The following is a 20,370-nucleotide window of genomic DNA, read 5'->3' as shown; positions in this document are numbered from 1 at the left end:
GAAAAATTATTTGATTGATACAATAAGAAGTTTTATCCCACCATATAGATCTCGTTATCTAACATGTTTTTTGGTTGATACGTCACCATTTTTGCAAAATATGATAAATTAATCAGTACAACATCTCAAAAACAAGAATGCATTAAATTGTTAAGGCATGATTAACAATTAAACAAAAAAAGAAATTAAGAAAAACTTCAAAGTACGTATCTCCGAAGAACAAACAAAAGAAAGAATTTACAACTTATTATTATTAACAATGCCATCCATGATGGCGAGGCAATTGCCACCCAACTGGTACAAATCGAGGGAATCCTGAGCAAAGGGCATGTCAACCCCACGAGACTCTTGGAAAGCCTCTTCACACGCATCTTGATCTCCTATCACGGAGCTGAACTTGAAGTAAGCGTCCACCACATTTTGTTCTGCCACCAACTCCATTGCCTCTTTCATCGTATCCAACATCCCACCATATAGTGTCTTGCATGTGTCAAGTGCATCAATCCCGGTTTTAGAGGTGCTGGGGTTGCTAAGGTGCTCCGAAATTACACCAGCGATTTCATTTGCCTTCTTCATGGTGGCATGTATCTCAGTCTCAAGAGCCTTCACGGGGTCGAATGAACCATGAAAGTATGGAGCAATTGTTTGGGCACAAAGGGTTGGATTCTCTGTGCCAGTGCAGAAGTTTGAGACCTCTGAGCTCAGTGTGTCTGAGTGTTCGACTTTGGCTGGGACCGACATGAGGTTGCCTAGAAGGTTGTTCATGTTGGAGTTTGATGTTGATGTTGATGTTGATGTGGTTGTGGTTGGGGCACTTGTGGGAGGGATGTGAAGGACGAATGTTGAAGGGACAGCGTTGGTGGATAGAAAGATAGATGAGAGGGTAACGATGAGGATTAGGGTTTTGTTGAGTTTGAACCCCATTGTCTCTTCTCTTGACAAAGTGTTGTAAGAGAAGAGACAATGGGAGAGTGTGAGAGACTCAGGTTGCAATGTGTTACATTGGCACGAGGTTTTATTATCGGATTTTCCATGCAAATTTTGGCGCGGTGGTGTTGTTCATTGTCGGCTCTCATTGGATTGAGAATGTTAGCCGTCATTTCTAATCCACTTGAAATAGTTTGTGGTCCATAATTATGAGTGTTTTGTCACCCATACATTTGTATATAGAAAGCCACGATCTGACTTGGTAAAAGTAATGAAATGGGTCATAAGTCACATGTTTATTCCTTCTGAATAGGAGCCAAAATGAAGGGTTATAGTAATACCTGAATTTCTATACTTTAATTGGATTAAATTATTTCCTTATAATTTTAAAAACATTTAATAAAATTCTTACTATTTTAAAGCCCTAAAGTTTTGTTAAATATTGCTTACATGACATTTTTTATGTGATAATTCCTAATTCTCTTTCCCCAACTCCTTCTCTCTATCTCTGTCTCTCTCTTTTCACATGTTTTTTTGTTTTATCAAAACATAATTTTGTTTTCCGTTGTATGATGACATGGTGAATCTCAAATCAAGCATTCTTCCCCCTACAGTAACACGAAATGGGCCATTATGGATCACCCTATGCTCAAAACATGGTCATTCCACTCACACAGGAGCTGATAACGGTTAGTAACTAGACCATTGATGCTAGAGGAGTCGAGGTTTACATAATTACATTGCTAATGGTGCAGGTACCATCCAGCTCGTAAAAAAATACAATAATAATGTTTTTATACTTTCTTTTGCATAATATTCACATTCATACCCTGTTTTTTTTTTTTTTTTGTCCACCACTTCATACCCTGTTAAAGAGTACAAATTCCATTGCTGTAAAAAATAACATCATCCATGGGATTAAAATATACAACATTCACGTTTGTCATAGTGTAATGATTAGAGATTCCGAAACACATATTGGTTAGGACTGAGAGTGACGATTATGGAATTTCCATCTTTAGAACCAGCAATGTTTGGATAGACCTTGTTTTCATGACAAACTGTACAAACAAAGAAAGTTATTATAGTCATGGTGCTATTTTTATTTGACACGGGGTCCAAAAAAAAAAATCCATCTAATGTCGCGATACATTGAATTTTTATCATGTATAGAATAAGTAACACATCATCAACATTTAAGAATTTAATTTCAAAATTTTAGAATTAGTTATAAATTTTTTAACTATGAACACTTAATTAAAAACTTAATAAAATTATAGACCTACGTATTCATCAAAACAAAATAATAAAAAAAGGCTTCAGCCCAAATTCACAGGGGCGAGGATATACATCTAGTCTATTTCCTTTACTATTGTTACTAGTTACGGATAAAAATGGAAACCAACCCATGATGCGTTTTTATTTTTTATTTTTTTTAGCTTTAACTCAGTGATCCCCATCATGTCGTGTCACTCAGAATCAGCGAACCTATACCGTGGGATCCACCCAAATTTTCATGGGATTCAATACTATGCACTTCTGAGTGGACATGACTGAACCCAACTTGCCATTGCCTGTTAACAATATCATGCGTCTTTGAATATAATGACAGTGAAGCTATGCGGATATATATAAATTATAATTAAAAAGGCTTTTGAAGCCAGTCTGGAAAAAACAAACTACAATGCAAAATATATACAAAATTTGATCCACATGTGGAACCACTGTCTCCTAGGGAAAAGCAGGATGGTGGTTTACTGAGGGCAAAAGCGACCACAGAAGAATCCCCTCTGTAACCAACACCACCACCAAGAAACCTTAAATCACTTGCAAGAAAATCCCACTAGTAATGGTTCCACCTTCAGCCATAGGAAAGAAAACCTGTCTAAATTATGGTGCGAAAACCTGTGGGTGCATGTTTGTGGTTAGCTTGCTTTTCCATGCACTTTCATCGTCCTTCATGAAGATCTTCAGAGAAAACAGCCGTCCTTGAAATGTTGTCATAGTCAAAGGCACTTAAACCAGAGTAAGGACCCGACGAAAACATTGAAGATGTTCTATCAGACTCATAGGTAGTAGAGGACTGTCTCAGGTTGGGCCGCGTATTGGATGAGGCTAACACAGGATCGTGATATTCTGTGATCCGCTGCACCATTTTAAGTGACTGTACCACCTCACCCATTGTAGGTCGTTGGCTTGCTTCAGGAGCAACACAGGCTGCAGCAATAGTGCAAACACGTACAAAATCTTCCTTTGGGTACCTTCCCCCAAGCCTTGGATCAGCAAGTTCTTCCAACCGGTCTTTGTCTCTAAGAATTGGTCTGGCCTGAAAGGTATAACTTAGTAAATTATTGTATATCCAATGTAAAAACTGCAAATGGAAATTTTTAACTTAACGAGAATAATGTGGGAGTGTCAAGGAATGAATCTAACCCAAGTAACAAGGTTCTCTTGTCCACTTGGCTGTGACATATCCACAGGTTTCCTTCCAGTCAGCAGTTCCAGCAAGACAACCCCATAGCTATAAACATCACTTTTTACAAGTAGGTGTCCAGTCATAGCATACTCGGGAGCTACATACCTATATAACAGTTTCATTTCATTTTAAATCTATAGATTAAATGGGACTTACAAGTATAGAAAATAATAGAACGAGACTAACCCAAATGTGCCCATGACACGAGTAGACAGGTAATTGGCCCTGCCTTCAGGTGCCTGTTTAGCAAGACCGAAATCTGCAACTTTAGCATGAAAGTTGTTCTCAAGCAATATGTTGGATGCCTTGAAATCTCTGTGTATAACACAGGGCTGTGAATCTTCATGCAGGTAGGCAAGTCCTCTAGCAGCATCAAGGGCAATCTTCATTCTGGTGTCCCAATCCAAAGGGCAATTTATTCCCAGGGGACCTAGGTTAAATCAGAGCCAATTTCAATTAAGCATAATGAAATCAATTCTGAAACAATTATCAGTGTTATCCTAGGAAGAAGAAAAACACGTAAATTCAAGATGAAATGGCTGAAGGCATTATTTGAGAGATTATATTACCATGAAGCCAGGCCTCCAAACTTCCATTTGATACAAGCTCATAGCAAAGTAGATTTTGTGATGAGTCACGATTGCTGTAGTACCCCACTAATTTTACAAGGTTACGGTGATGCAACCGACTAAGCATCTCAACCTCAACCAAAAACTCTTTGTCACCCTGTTGCCCTCCACTAGTAAGCCTCTTAATTGCAACAGCAGTTCCATCATTTAGGACACCTTTAAAAACTCTACCAAAACCTCCTTCTCCAAGCACACTTGCTGGTTCAAAATTATTTGTTGCTTCTTTAAGTTCTTCATAAGCAATAAAGCGTGTACTGGTTGGGTGAGGAAGAGATCCAATAGCTGGAACCGCACTTTCCATACTTGGTTTTTCTGTAGGAAAAGAGAACGAACATTAGTAGCAGGCCTAGAATGCAATATAGAACTGCAGAAGATAATGGAAACAACCTTTCATGTAAAGAAAGGAAACTACAACTAATATCAATGCGACAACAGTCAAAAAAATAAAAGCATTTTAAGTTTCTGTATTTTCCTTTTAATCTGGGTTCATCAATGGCTGACATCTAATTTGTCCATATATATTAAATAATACAACGAGTCACACATGCATTTCTACCTTTCAAAAGCTGAAACAGTCAACTTGAGTTAGGTTGAAATCCTGAAGCTAAAATAAGTTTCTCAATAAGCTAAAAACTAGAAAGGGTCGTTGCTACTTTCCTCCAAACATCTTGATAACTACATGAAAACTGGTAGCATTCATTACCCCATCAACATCAATTAACTATTTATGATTTAGCAGAGAAAATTGTATACTAAATCAAGCTTCACAATCAATTATCACAATTCACAATATATTAATACATATACATAATGAATTCCAATAAAAATCTTCTTGAGTAATTTGTACACTGCTCTCAAAATACTTGCACCAATCAATTGCAGTTAATTTTCTCAAGTCCAGAGAACTTATTTCTTTGTAACATGAGAAGATTATTTTTTAAGGGAACCTGATTTTTCTTCCTTTAATGCTTATACATTTGTACTTACTGGTTGCCAATGCCATTACAATATCCAAATAAAAAAAGTGGCTAAACATCATACAAAGCAATTTTCACCTTTAGTACGTTGTTATAACCAAAAAGAAAAAAAAGAAAAAAAAAAAAAAAACAATAATACGAATTAGAAATAGAAATATTTACCACTTTCTGGGGGAGGTGATTTTGTTTTTGGCCGCAACGTGCATAAGCAAAGTACAAGTACACATACAATGGAAATGAAGAGTACGCCAGTAACAATTCCAAGAATAAGAAGCAAATTTGAATGCCTTCCCCTGTCTGAAGTACTTGATGATGTAGTTGTAGGTGCTTGTCTCTGTGGAGTTATAACAGGTGATGTGGCAATAGTAGGAGCTGCATTAGCATACAAAGATATGTTATAATGCATATTCATTTTTAAGTCCTTCATCAAGCCCCACAAAAAGGCACTTATGTTTAATAACTCTTCCATAGGATTGAATTTCATAACCATAGAAAAAAAACCTGGTACTATGTTAGCTTACAGCTAAAGAGTTTAAGAAAACTAGATGTAGTTGTGTACATCTTCTAAAGCTTTGAAAGACCGAAGAAACTAGGAGCATTAGATAATGTTGCTATAAAATTGGATATAACTCATTTTACAAAAATGTGGCAACAAGCAACTAGATTAATATACATGCATTAAAGGGTTTGTGTAACAGTAAAAGCATATATGCAAACCATGAAGACAGATAGCTAAACAGTATGACTATTATGACATATTAGCAATATACAGACAACTATCCAAATTTACTTTTCACAATTGACAATGCAGCATAAGACTTTCATAAGCATCTATATAATCTTTTGTGTTTACAGATGCAATACAAAATGAATCTAGAAACATCAAAACATAACAGCTAAGCACTACGTAGCATCAACATATCTTTCTCTTCCTTTCCTCGCCACTTAGCAGCAACATTGAAAAATAAAAAACGAACCAACATGAAATCTACATACATTAAACAATAGAGTGGAAGTTGTTAAGATATTAAGATTTACATACATTACAAAGGTTTCAATATCAACTTTAAATAAATATTAACTGGTGGTTTTTACACATAATCATCTCGCAGTTACTGTTAGTTTCAATTGACAGGAACACCAAAGCATCATGATTCGTAATGACATATTTCAGAATTTAAAAAATCCTACTCTGAACTTACCTGGAGAAGGAGGTGGAGCTTTAAACCAGGTTATATTGAGGACCTTGTAGTCACCCACGAATCTACGGTCTAGTTGAACCTTATGCAGCAAGAGCGAGGAGTTTATTTTAGACGCTTCATCGGCAGAGAAACTGATCCCTTTATGCGGAGTGATATCCATCGATATATTCAATGTCGATAAGCTGAGTAAATAAAAGTTAATCAGCGTAATTTGGGTAGTCTGCAGGCCAAGTTGGGTAGCGAATTCATCAAGAAAAACATTCAAGTTGGGGTTTTGAGAGACATTCAAAAGTAGAAGGTCTAGCTTTATGGGATAAGCACAGTGACAACTCTCACTGCCTCGTTTCAACACCATGTCTTGCTTGCAACAATCTGGCAGAATAAAATAAGCAAATATGTCATCTTAAGCTCACAAAAACCATGAAAGATTATGTTTTATATTGAAAGTAGTAAATGCAAAAATTAAAAATAAAAAATCTTTTTTTCCTTTTCTAGAGTGGTGGTGACTCACTGGAAACATAAGTGGACAATGGGGGCTGAGCGGGAGCAGAAGGAATTGCATCAGCAATGGAATGAGTAGGGGCGATATTCTTAAAGCCAGTAACTGGAGGTTCTAATTCTCTTCTCCTTTTAGTGAACAAATGTGAAGTGGCATGTGATGGAATTGGTGCAGCAAAATGGTTCCACCCATGGGCACTTGGTGGTTGTGGCAGATCACCCAAAGGTGGTGTAGCTGGAGACAACAATGAAGGTGCTTCCAGTTCCAGTGTTTTACCATATGTACCAGAATCAACCACAAACAAGACCATGCAAGATAACAACATAAATAACATTTTCAACCCACCTGCATTATTTGCAAAAATGTCAAACCCAATCTTACAATTAAGGAAAGCTTTTCGCTTTTCACTTTTCCCTAAAATGCAAAATAGTTAATATTGGTTGATATGCAAAAACCTATCATTACCGATTAAGGACACAGAAACGACGGGCAGCGACATCAGCGATGCCGCGAACGGTTCAGATCAGATCTACAAAATCAACGGCGAAAAGGAGGGTAACTGAGTTGGGGGAGTGAGCTGGGACTCGGAGCGAAGAAGGTGTGAGCATAACTGAGTTGAATCGGAGATGTTACCGGTCACTGGTTACGTTGGCGGTGGCCTGAGAGAGAAGCTTCGGTTTTTTGTTTTGGGGGTTTGGGGGAAATGAAATGGTTGTGGGCGATGATGGTGTTTGTATCAACGGAAATAAGAACGGGATTAACGGTAAGGTAACGGTAAGGGCTTAAAGGGACAGGCAGCGCTTCCAAAGCATGACATAAGTGATAAGCCCCATCACGTTTCTTCTCCATCTTCACACGCCGTGTCACCACCCTATTATTATTTCTTTTTCTTCTTTTTTTTCTTAATGCAAATATGTTATTTTTAAAATATATATATACTATAAAGCGTTTTAAGAACATTAGTGGGTAAGTATTTTTTCCACCGTTTTAAAAAAAAAATTTCTATAAAACTTGATGAAAATAAATTTTTAGACTGCTTTAAGATTTTTTTAAAATGCTCAAATTAAAAATATATTTAATATATTAACATTTCAAAAAAATTAATTATACAAATGTTCAAAACAATATTAAATACTCCTTGATTAAAAATTTTAAAGAAACTTAGGTATTTTTAATTATTTTCTTTTTATAAAAAAAATGTTAAGTAGTGCTTTTAAAATATTAACTAATGAAAAAGTAAAAAATTATTTATTGAAATTTTATTTATTATTTTATTTAATTTGAATATTCTGTGTAAACATTTTTTGTCAGTATTAATTATTAATTATGTAATAATTAATATAAAAAATATACTTAAAATGATATTATATTAAAATTTAAGTCTTTGTAATTTTAATGACATATATTAAATTATTCTTAATTAATGTATTTCGAACCTTAGCTGAAGTAGTTAGACTAAAGCTGGGGTAGATCTATCTTAGTCACAGATTAAGGGGAATCATTTATAAGTTTTGCGTGATTTTCAAGTAATCGTGTGTTCATTGGAATAAAAGTGCTTATACCTTAGGTTAGTACACAAACATAACCTTAATACGATTACTGTTTCTTATAAGAAATCAAAGATGCCAGTTTTGGGTCACTAGAGATGAAAGATGTCTTTGGGATGCGTTTTCGTAATAATTTATAATATTTTAGTGAGCTTTTCTTAATCCCCCCCCCCCCCCCCCTTTCTTTACGATATAACATGGTAATAAATATCTATTTTAATATAAAACATAAATGCAACGAGTATTTTCACAGTATTTTTAAAGATTTTTAAAATAAAAGTGTTAAACAAAGAATAATATAAAAAATGGTCAAGTTAAATATATTTTAGTCTATCAAAGCATTGGAATTTTACCATTAATATTTGATTTTCTTAGATAAATGTTTTTCTATTAAATAATTCCTTTAATACTTCTTCATTTTATATGTATACATAGCTTCTTATAAGGAGATTATGATCCAACATACATTATCATACATGATTAAGGGTATGCTCGTATAATATTTAATTAATGTGCCTTGATTTTCATGTTAAGAATATTGCAGTAATTTATGTTTAATGGAAAATTGATTACATGCAATGCAATGTCAAACTAAGCTGCCCTTAAATACACGATCCATGAAATACATGTATGAGAGTATTTACTAATGTTGAGTCGATTTCTAAAGATGGTAATTTAGAATTTGAAATTAAGAATCTAGCTAATATTGTCATCTTGGAAATGTTTGAAATATTTCAATACGCATAGTAATTTCTTAAAAATGTGTTAGATACTGTGAATGCTATGTTGTATAACATTTAAAAAAAATCACACGTTCAAATTATATAAACATATAACCAAACATGCAGTTAATTGATGTGGCAATGAGCACATTAGTACCTGACATAAAGCATAAGGCTTTCATGTTCACCACCTCCATCAAAGAAGGAAATGCATATTGTGTGTTTTTTCTTTCAAACTCGCAAAAGATTTTGAAAACTAAAAATGGATTAGGGTATGTTAAATGGAAAGAAGATATTTAAACATTTCTACCTTATAAAAGATATACATTTTTTTTAAGATCATATTATTGATCAAGATACACATGTCATATTGAGTGTAAGAATTTATGTAAGATCTTATTTATATATACATCGCGATTAACAAAATCAAATCAATCGATTCTAAAAGTAGAAAAATGAAAAACTTTAATTTTTAAGTGTTAAAAACACAAGTAATAGCAAGTAGACAATCTACGGTTTGGATACTAGAAAAAATAGGTTAAATGGTGTCATGGGTGCTTTGGATAACATAATCATCCATCACCCTTTCTTCTTCTTTTTTTTGGCTAAATATTTAATGTTAAATACATCTCTTTTGATAAATAATATTTAATGGTATTATTTAAATAATAAATTTTATTATTATGAAAATAAAACATTTTCATGAATATGATTATTGATTGAATAATAATTTCCAGGGATATATCTTAATTCAATTTTGATTAGTAAGTATTATGCTCCACTCTTTGTTTAGAAAAAATAATTTTGTAGGAGCAAAGTGAGCATGACAATTTTTTTTATTTAAAATAATTATATTGTTTGAATATAGTGTTACATTATAATACCTTTGCTCATCATTTTTTTATTTAAATATTAGAAATTGATACACGCGTGGTGCATTTTGATATGTGATACTTCGTGGTGTTAGAGTTTTTTTTTTTTTTTCTCTTAGACCAAATTTTAAAATTCAGAAATAAATTATAGTTTCTTTCACATTGATTGAAGTTTAAATTTGAATTTTAGTTTCTCTCCCATGTTAATTAAAATTTGAATTTAAAATTTAAATTTTAGGTTTTTCTTACTTTGACTAAATTTTAATTTTTAATTCAAAAAACTTCAATTCTTGTGTGAGGTCAAGATTTAATTTCAATTTTTAGTTAAACTGAAAAGAAAATTTAAATTCAAAGTTCAAGTTTGAATTAACTTGGAATGAAAAATAAATTTTTATTTTTATTTTTTAGAGAAATTAAAATTAAATTTTTATATCTATATTCCAAAAATAAAAGTAAATGTCAAGAGGAGTTGCGTCAAATTTTTTTAACATGTATAGCAAAATATGTATAACATCTTATGTATAGCTCAAACAAAAATGTGACATGCAGGGGTGGTCAAAAAATCTAATTTCATAAATCCAATTCATAACCAATGTCAAATTGGTTTTAAAAATCTAGATCCATATTAAACCAGTTTTTTTATTAACTATATTTGTATAACTAGTTTAGTGTCTAAATCCATTTTCTAAAATCAGATTTATTTTTAATTATCCAAATCCATATGTATGAAGCAACCTTATATTTTTATTTACTAAATGTTAGCGTTATATTAATTTACAAAATTTTATTGTAACTATATTTTACTATTACTATTTTTTTATTAATCTTAATTCTTATAATTAACATATTTAAAAATATTAAAATATAACAAATATTTTTAAATTAGTTAATACTATTATTTTTATATTTATGTTTATTTTTTAATTTTTAAAATATTATAACATAAAAATTTTATGATTATTTATATTATTAATTTTTATTTTTATAGGTTTTAATTTAAATTTTTATTATAAACTCCATTTATAAAAAATAATTTAAAAATAATAATAAATATTTTATATACTTCTATAAAATATAATATATTAATAAATATTGTTAAAATCTTTTTGAAATGAACTATTTTAATGTAACATTTGTACAATAAATTAGTTTTACCTTAAAAATATAATTCATAAATATATTAAAAATTAATTTTTCATTAAAAATTAAATTTAAAATTAGATTTAAAACTAATTCAACGTAAAACTAAATTTGAAACTAGTTTCAACAAAAACTAAATTTAAAACCAATTTTAAACTAAATTTAAATTTTAAAACTATTTTTGAACTGATTAAAAAAATAAAATAAAATAGTTTAAAATTCAACTCATATAATTAATTTGTGTGATGGATAGATGATATAAAGTACAATATATCTAAATATTTATTATTTTAATAAAATATAAAATTAAAAAATACTATTAAGAAATTAAAATATATGCAAATACTCTCTTAACATGTATTGTTAATGTAATGGGTTAGAATATTATTTATATTCATATTTTATCTTTGATAAATGTTGATGCTTAACAAATATATATATATATATAATGTTATATTATTTATTTAAATATTTTAATATAATAATTTAATAATAATTAAAAAATAATGATGGTATATTTTTACCATATGTAAAAACGGTTTAAAACTGATTTTAAACCAAATCCAAATTTTAAAACTAAATTTAAACCGGTTTTAGAAAAATTAAAATGGATTGGTTTATAATCCAATCCATATAATTAGATTTTAAATGGATTTAGATTGGTTTTTTGAAAATCCAATCTATGAACACCCCTATGGCGCCATAGAAAGTGTCACATGTCAGTGACATGTGACACTTTCTATGGCGCTCTTTTGAATTGAGTCATACCTCAAAATGTGACTTATATTGTAAGTTATATATTAAATATTTGACATATCATATTTTGTTGTACAATGTATGTTTCTTTTGTTTAATATTTTTTAAACAATGTTAAATTTACTCATTTTGATAATTAATTTTTAAATAATATTATTTTATTAAATAACTTTTAAAATTTATTATTATGATAAAAAAGCATGTTGCACGAATATAGGAGAGTTGTTTAAAAAGAAAAAATTTGAAGAAAAAAAAAGTGCATGATAATTTTTTTGTTTTAAATAAATATATTTTAATTTAATACCTTTTTAAGGTTAAAAATATAAAATGATATATTTCTATAAATATAATATATAATTTATTGCTTTAAAAATGAAAAATTTCTCTTAAACAACTCTAAAAACTTTTTAATTTTATTTTCTTATTTCTATTTTTTGAATGACTCTAATGGTGATCGGTGATGACATAAAAATTAAAAGGTGAATGTTGTTTTACACTTAACTCAATTTTACATTCTTATGTCATGAAAATGTATAATTCCAACTATAACTATAATGAAAATGTGAAAACGTTAGGCAACAACCTTTGGAAAAAAAAAAAAGCAAAAAAATATAATGAACCAAAGTTCCACAAATTATTGAAAACACTTTATTAAAATAGGGTTAACGTGCTGCATATGCTATTTAAAAATAATCTTAAAAATAATTTGTAAAAAAATAAATAATTATTTTTCAAAAGTAAATGTTTTCAAATAGGTACACATAAAAATTAAATATAAGTAGCTAATAATAATAATAATTTATTAAAAAAATAAATATTTATTATATTTTTATACTTCAATATAATAACTATATAATTTTTTATTATTATTAATTACTTATTTTCAGTTCTAAGAGTTAAAATTAACGAAACATATAAATTAATATTAAATTAATTTTGTTTGATTTAACTTTTTGTCTTTCATAAAAAAAAGTCTATAAATAATTTACTTTTTTTATATTAAATAAATACCACAACATAATATAACATCACTTGACAAGGAGAGTTTTACATAAATTCAAAATCTTTATTTTGAGAAAAAACAGTTTTAATTAGTATATTTTTAATCAGAAAAAGAAAAACTATTTTAGCTGTCATATCATGTTAAAATGTTCAAATAAAGATGTATTAAATATTAATGTAAATATTTAGAAAATTCATCTATAATGTACAAATAAGTTCTAAATATTAATAATTTAAATATAAAAAAAACCAGATCAAAGATGAATTTTTGCTTTAGAAGCAAGAAAATTCATGTATTTAAGCTTTGTCTGGGAATTTGAAAGAAAAAAAAAGTTTGAAGGAAAAAGAGAAGAGAAAAAAAGATTAAATTTCTTTTTTATTCGAATATTAAAGATAGAAAAAGAAAAGTGACAGAGAGTTAATTATATAAATAAAATTATTATCATTTATATATATATTTATATTTTTTATTTTTTCAAAAAATTTAAAAATTAAGTTTTTTCTTCTTCTAAAAATTAATATTTTTAAAAATTAATATATTTTAAAACTATCACTCTAAAAATATATTTTTAAAAATTATATTTTTATTTTTATAAAGTTTTTAAAATATATCACTCTAAAAATTAATATATTTTGAACAAAAATTAATTTATTACTATTCTTTTCTTTAATTGTTTTAAAAATACACAAATTATATATTTTTTCCTCCTAAAAATTAATATTTTTAAAAAAATTCACTTTAAAAATTAATATTTAAAAAAAATATTTTAAAAAAAATTAATATCACACTTTTTTAAAAATATTTTTTATTCTCTTTCATTCATTTAATAATTAATATGAAGAAAAATATTCTAATAGATTAAAAAAAACTCTAAAATAGGAAAGCTATCAAAGTTACAAAGATTTTAGAAGGTTTAGAAAAACTTCCTAACCTTTCTTCAAATTAATTAATTCCCAAACAACAATTAAATTCTCCTAACTCCTCCCTTCCCTTTCCTTTCCTAAACTCAACTCTCAAATGTACCCTCAGGCTTTAGTTCCATCTTCATATACATGTTGGGGCCAGAATGTATTTTGGAAAGTGTACACAATCAATGTTGTCCAAACCCCAATCAATTTCATGTTTTTGGGCACGCAGTTCTATCTATATTTCTGGCAACCGCTCTTCGTTGGGCAGCATTTGGACATGCTTCCAAACAAGGCTCCTGCAGGACCGTGTCATCTTTAGGCAGTGGGGGATGAACTCCAAATTTGAACTGCAATTTTAAAAGATCAGAATGACAAGGAGATCATCTTAAAAAGTTGGGTTCCAAAAAAAGATAACTCAATATTAATTACCTGACAGCTGTAATCGGCAAAGTTAGGCTCCATAAGTAATGGAACCCCCATATGATCCTTGAAGAAGGTCTACATAGAAAATAGAATCAGATGATGGAACAGCTGAAGCATGCACAACATGTTTAGGTCTTATTGTAACAACAAACGATGGAGTATTTTGCAGAATCACTAACCTGTGTCGGAAACTTACAGGTGTTGATGCAAATACCAACACACTTACTTTCCTCCAGATACTTGCATCTTTCCACGTACACCTACAAGATTTTACAAATACATCACTTAGAAGATTACGGGATTATTTGGTCCGAGTTTTTACCACACTCTTAAAAAGATCAAACATGGAAAAGTACAAGTGATCACCCCACTACTGCATGAGGTTCCATCCGGTAGGTCTACAGAATTGACTTTGCATGAGCCCATGAGCCATTGACAAGTCAGTGCAGTAACCCTTGCTTCAAAACTTAAAAATGTTTTAGGATATCTAAACAAGTCTTAAAGCCTGAAAAAATGGATAAGGATTCATCAAGAAGAATTGAAAAATGAAATGTATCTAATCAGACTCACCAACCATCGTAGCAGCAATTTTGCCTCCTCCTATAGGAGCTATGAGCGATTTATAGAGCTCCAAAAGGAATGGAGGAAACAGAGACCTCAATATTCGAACCTGTCACAAGTAACAAAGGGTAGCAAACTTTGGCACAACATAACCTTTCAAAATTCATAAGAAAAGAAACCGTGCAGGGTGAATCGTATAATAAATGTTATGATCTATGTTGCATTGCTGTGGAAATGCAAATGATCAGAAGAACCCATGTCTTGGAAGGTGTTTGTCAAACGACAAGTCCAAAACAGTGTTGTTTTAATAGTTTGTATTTATGGTAATTGGGTTGGTAATGGTAATCAACCGTTCAGAAAATAAAATTCTTTTATTTTTACCTCAAACAAAATCATACACAAAACAAGTTTTTATTTTTACCTAATTAGCTCTGTACTCTGGTCTTCCTAATTAATACCCTTAGACCAGTGATTAAAAAATTATTAAAAATCACGGTTAGATTATATTATAAATCACTGGTTATGATTATTAGTAATACTTTCATATGGAAACCTTTTATTCTAGTACTATAAAATCCCTTGTTAATGTCTCCTTTTTATTTTTTATTTTAACCAAAAGCTTCGTTCTCTCATTCTTATAGTAATTGAATTACGTTACCAAGATGTACCAAACAATAATTGTTATTAAACCAATTATCTTGACTTTCTCCTGTCACAAACCTCTTTATGAAGGAGGAAACCCCGTCCACTACTAAACCAGTTTTAAGCTAAAAATTGTGCGGCCATGTTTTTTATTTCTCAAACAAACCTTAATGAAAATGTTATTTCACATAAGAAAAATTCTAAAAGGGGAAAGTGAGAGAGAGAGAAATGGAAATACCGCAGCTTCAATGGTATCAGAATTCGTAGTTCCCTTCATCATTAGACGATTCGCAACTTCAATTAGTCCATCATATCCCGCTTTCTTTGAGTCCCACCCCACCTCCTGTAATGTTATACTATTCACACTCACTCACCCATTACATCTAACAAGAACACGCAACAAGGGTTTTCGATTTTCCTTACCTGCACCAATTTCTTGCGGAACAAATTCAGAAATATGTCATCAAACACACCGGGTTTGTATTCACTCTTCGGAGCTGCAATTCCCACTTGCTCTACCTGATTCAATTCACACTATACGAATCGGAACCCTGCAAAAGATGAATATGAAAAATCCAAGTCGAAGATACGCACCGTTTTGGACCCCGATGACGAAGAAGAAGATAATGAAACGCAAAAACGACGGTTACGAACGCTTGACCATAGCATTGGAGCACCGCCAACGACAACAATGCCTAGCGCCTTCATTTCTCTCCAACTGAAACTAAATTACCAGTTTTTCAGTTAAAAAACACAAAGTTTACCGGTAACCGGTTAATTCAAGTAAAAACTAAAACGACGCCACTTTGTGCGTTTTGGTAACCCTCACAAATAGACAAGGGCACTTAAACCCTTGTGCCACTATCTTAGAGCGATCGGAGATGAGTTATGCCCGTCTGATTTCCGGCGGAGGATGGCTTTTCCGGCGGCTTTGCACGGTGGCTGAGCGTCCGGAAAAAGAGTTGAGCCTTTATCGGAGGTTATCGGCGCTGTATATGACCGGAGGAAGCGTGAGGGAAACGTTGAACCAGTACATAATGGAGGCCAAAGCTATCAGAAAATCAGAGCTCGACAGTTGCGTCAAGCAGCTCCGAAAGTATCACAAATTCCAGCACGCACTCGAGGTATCAATTTTTTTTATTTTTTTTATTTTTTGCAATATGATGACAAGTATCTTAAGAGACTCATCAATGAATTAAAAGTAAAATTTTTTATTAAAAAATATATATCAATGCACTCACCCAATGATTTTCAATGCTTCACAATGTAATTTCTAATATAAAAATTATAAGGCCCTTTTTTTTTAAATTTTCGATCTAGTTGAACTCTTATCATTTTTTCTTACAAGGCAAAGGTAAATAAACTCCTATGCTAGTCCTTTGGATGGTAACTTACATCACTTTAATTCTTACTTTATAAAATCCTCAGATTGACATTTATTTTAGTCGTTTCTGTATTTCTGACAATAAACGAAATAGAAAAGGATTAAAACAAATAATATTTTGTGAAGTCAAGAATTGGGGTGAAGATTTTATAAAATTAGAGATTAAAGTAAATGATGCTTATGATTTTAAGTGATTAAAACTAAGTTACACTCTGTTAATCATTTTGTTTTTCTTTTAATGGGTGCAGATAATGGAATGGATGGAGATGAGGAAAGTTAACTTTTCCTATAGTGATTATGCAGTGCATTTAGATCTTTTGTCCAAAACCAAAGGGTTGGCTGCAGCTGAGAATTATTTAAGTGGTCTTCCTCCTCGTGCCAAAAACAACTACACCTATGGTTCTCTTTTGCACTGCTATTGCATGAAAGGAATGACAGACAAGGCATTGGATCATTTTCTCAAGATGGATGAATTAGGTTATGTCAATGGTGTAACTTTCGGTAATCTGATGAGTATGTATATGAGACTGGGTCAACCCCAGAAAGTGCCTCAGCTAGTGCGTGATTTGAAACAGAGGGACATTCCCATGGTTGCATTCGTATACCATATCTGGATGAATAGCTGTGCCTCTTTGAATGATCTTGATGGGGTGGAGAGAGTCTATGAGGAGATGCAAAGAGAAGATGGAGAGAAAATTGATTGGCTGACTTATAGCAACCTTGCTGCTATCTATGTAAAGGTTAAAGACTTTGAGAAAACTGAGATGATGCTCAAGATGCTGGAGAAAGAGGTGAAACCACTGCAACGCGAAGCTTACCATTGCTTGCTAACCCTTTATGCAGGGACTGGTAATCCTGGAGAGGTTCACAGAATATGGAATTCTCTCAAATCTGTCTCCCCTGTGACCAATATCAGCTATCTTACTATGCTCCATACCCTCCGAAGGCTTAATGATGTGGAGGGCATAACAAAATGCTTTAGGGAGTGGGAGTCTGGTTGTGTTAGTTATGATCTAAGGTTGGTTTCTGTTTGTATTTCTGCTTACTTGAATCATAACATGGTTGGGGAAGCTGCATCGGTCTTTGAGGAGGCTATCAGGAGGAGGAGGAAAGGACCTTTACATCAGATCTTTAAGATTCGGGAATTATTTATGATGTATTTCTTGGAGAAACGTCAGCTGGATAGTGCTGTGAGCCATTTAGAGGCAGCATTTTCGGAAGTCGAAGGTGATGATTGGCATCCTTCACCACAAGTTGTTAGTGCTTTTGTCAAGTATTATGAAGTAGAGAAGAATGTTGAGTGTGTTGAGGAGTTGCGCAAGATTCTCAAGGCTAGCAATTTTGATGATTCCCGGATTCAAGCTTGCATTACTGCATTCAAATCATCTCCTGAAATTCATCCAAGATTGAAGGAAGATTCTCAAGTTTACCATGCGCCGGATATCTGGACATCATGGAAAAACAAGTTTTTATAGAGGATGTGTGATAGGGCCCAAGGATTTAATGGGCCTGATGAAGCTCAAATCCAACAAGGCAGCAGCAAATCACATTGGGGAAAAGTCTATGCGAGGCGCAAAGCTCGCAAAGATTAGGATTACAATTTGTTAGAGAAAATAAAGAGAGTTGTTACTTTGTTTAGCTATTTTTATGCATTTTGTTATTCGAATTTACTTTTAAATAAGCTTAGGAAGCAGGAGGAGAGATTTGGTGGTTTTTCTTTGTTAAGTGTATTAGGAGCTTGGCTCTGGAGTAGAGAGGATTACTCATCCTCTGTACTGTGATGTTCTTCTTTTTTTTTATCTTCAATAAAATATAACTTCTCTTTTCTACATTATTACCTATCTTTACTTTTCTCTGAGTTTGGATCGTAACAATTTGGTCCGATCTGCCGGATCATTTTTTCGGGGACAGTGAATGCCACCGAAAAAGAAAGGGGGTAAATCAAGCCAAGGAGAACCAGCGAATTCAGTGACCATGGAGGCTAGGGTCGATGTAGTGGAGGGAGAACTGGAGCGCATGAGAGCTATTATGGAGGAGATGAGGTTACAATTTGCTCAAAATCAAGCAGCTTTGGAAACCTTGCGAAAGGAGGCAGCAGAAAATCATGCCAGAATGTTGGAAATCATGACCCGTAATGTGGAGAAGATTCCGCCAAATGAGGCTGAAAACTCATACGACCCAGGAAGAAAAGCGAATCAAAAGAAAAAGGGGGAACATTCGGGTAATGGTTCTGGTTTGAAATCGTTAGAGTGCAAGAGCACAAAATTACTCTCAAAACAGGGCAGGGTCCTATCAATGTCAGGCCATACAGGTATCCACATTTTCAAAAAAATGAGATAGAGAAGCAAGTTTAAGAATTAATCAGTAATGGTCACATCCAGCAAAGCCAAAGTGCATTTTCAAGCCATGTAATTTTAGTAAAGAAGAAGAATGGTCAATGGAGGATGTGTGTGGATTATAGAGCTCTCAACAAGGCAACTGTTCCTGACAAATTTCCTATACCCGTCATTGAAGAATTATTAGATGAATTACACGGGTCAAAATATTTTTCTAAGCTAGATCTAAGGTCTGGCTACCATCAAGTAAGAATGCATGAAGGAGACATCCACAAGACAACGTTTAGGACGCATGAAGGGCACTACGAGTACTTAGTAATGCCATTTGGGCTCATGAATGCCCCTTCTACATTTCAAGCCCTCATGAATGATGTTTTCAGAAAATTTTTATGAAGAGGGGTTTTGGTTTTCTTTGATGACATACTGGTATATACTAGAAGCTGGGAAGAACACTTGAAGTTATTGTGCTTAGTGTTGGAGGTATTGAGACAACAAAGTCTATTTGCAAACAAAGAGAAATGCAATTTTGGCCGAGGGCAAGTGAAGTATCTTGGACACGTAATTTCAGCAGAAGGTGTTACGGTGGATCCAGAGAAAGTTAATAGTGTTTTGTGTTGGCCAGCTCCCAAATCGGTTAGAGTAAGGGGATTTCTCGGACTCACGAGTTACTATCGGAAATTTATTAAAGATTACGGCAAGATTGCTAGACCATTGACCGAGTTGACAAAGAAGGATGGATTCAAGTGGGGTACAGAGGCTCAGAAAGCATTTGAAGAATTAAAGAGGAAGATTACTTCTGCACCTGTTTTACAGGTCCTAAATTTTGAAAAACAATTTGAAGTGGAATGTGATGTATCAAGAGTAGGAATTGGAGCTATATTGATGCAGGATCGCAAACCGGTGGCTTACTACAGCAAGGCTTTGGGGCCACAAAATTTAGCCAAATCAGCATATGAAAAGGAAATAATGGCGGTGGTCTTAGCCATACAACATTGGAGGCCATATCTATTGGGGCACCATTTCACGGTATTTTCAGACCAGAAAAGCTTGAAACAACTACTCCATCAACGGATCACTACTGGCAGCCAACAAAACTAGGTAGCCAAATTATTGGGGTATGACTTTGACATTGTTTATAAATCGGGAAAGGAGAATAGGGGAGCTGATGCCCTTTCCAGAAGCCAAGAAGAGACAGAACTGAAAGCACTGATTTATTCTCCAATTTGGTTAGATGGTCAAGAAGTAGTGGCAGAAGTTCATGCAGATAAGAAGCTTGGGAAAATAATTTCAGATTTACAGCAACAACAGAACACACACCCAGGTTTCATTTATCAACAGGGGGTCTTGAGATTTAAAGGAAGATTGG

At 32.4% G+C, this 20,370-nt stretch overlaps 4 protein-coding genes across 5 annotated transcripts; 1 reads left to right on the top strand and 3 right to left on the bottom strand.

Moving 5' to 3' along the window:
* Window positions 1–237: 237 nt before the first annotated feature.
* LOC113873795 lies at window positions 238–924 on the bottom strand. Its single transcript, XM_027512112.1, has one exon. It carries the CDS (start codon window positions 922–924, stop codon window positions 238–240), a length of 687 nt encoding a protein of 228 aa, XP_027367913.1.
* A 1,601-nt stretch (window positions 925–2,525) lies between these two features.
* LOC113871291 (proline-rich receptor-like protein kinase PERK15) lies at window positions 2,526–7,614 on the bottom strand. 2 transcript variants are annotated; one of them, XM_027508312.1, is made up of 9 exons: window positions 7,344–7,373; window positions 7,176–7,239; window positions 6,723–7,055; window positions 6,212–6,583; window positions 5,172–5,381; window positions 3,973–4,344; window positions 3,590–3,833; window positions 3,361–3,508; window positions 2,526–3,253 (listed from the first exon to the last, which is right to left on the bottom strand). In XM_027508312.1, the coding sequence occupies exons 2-9, from the start codon at window positions 7,207–7,209 to the stop codon at window positions 2,876–2,878; spliced, it is 2,091 nt and encodes a 696-aa protein (XP_027364113.1). In that variant the 5' UTR covers window positions 7,210–7,239; window positions 7,344–7,373; the 3' UTR covers window positions 2,526–2,875. The 2 variants fall into 2 exon arrangements, with proteins under 2 accessions (XP_027364113.1, XP_027364112.1); XM_027508311.1 differs by having other exon boundaries at window positions 7,176–7,614.
* A 5,993-nt stretch (window positions 7,615–13,607) lies between these two features.
* On the bottom strand, window positions 13,608–16,030 carry LOC113872243 (beta-carotene isomerase D27, chloroplastic). The gene is made up of 8 exons (XM_027509644.1): window positions 15,879–16,030; window positions 15,708–15,803; window positions 15,523–15,627; window positions 14,652–14,751; window positions 14,448–14,539; window positions 14,261–14,341; window positions 14,088–14,156; window positions 13,608–14,005 (listed from the first exon to the last, which is right to left on the bottom strand). Exons 1-8 carry the CDS (start codon window positions 15,990–15,992, stop codon window positions 13,868–13,870), a joined length of 795 nt encoding a protein of 264 aa, XP_027365445.1. The 5' UTR covers window positions 15,993–16,030; the 3' UTR covers window positions 13,608–13,867.
* A 98-nt stretch (window positions 16,031–16,128) lies between these two features.
* Window positions 16,129–18,490, top strand: LOC113872242 (pentatricopeptide repeat-containing protein At1g02370, mitochondrial). The gene is made up of 2 exons (XM_027509643.1): window positions 16,129–16,408; window positions 16,917–18,490. Exons 1-2 carry the CDS (start codon window positions 16,166–16,168, stop codon window positions 18,141–18,143), a joined length of 1,470 nt encoding a protein of 489 aa, XP_027365444.1. The 5' UTR covers window positions 16,129–16,165; the 3' UTR covers window positions 18,144–18,490.
* The last annotated feature ends 1,880 nt before the right edge of the window (window positions 18,491–20,370 follow it).

The sequence above is a fragment of the Abrus precatorius genome, unplaced genomic scaffold (genome assembly GCF_003935025.1).
Source record: "Abrus precatorius isolate BTA unplaced genomic scaffold, Abrus_2018 Scaffold7, whole genome shotgun sequence".
Lineage (NCBI taxonomy): Eukaryota > Viridiplantae > Streptophyta > Magnoliopsida > Fabales > Fabaceae > Abrus > Abrus precatorius.
Note: the sequence above shows the minus strand (reverse complement) of the source record. Positions and strands in the feature narration are given on the sequence as shown.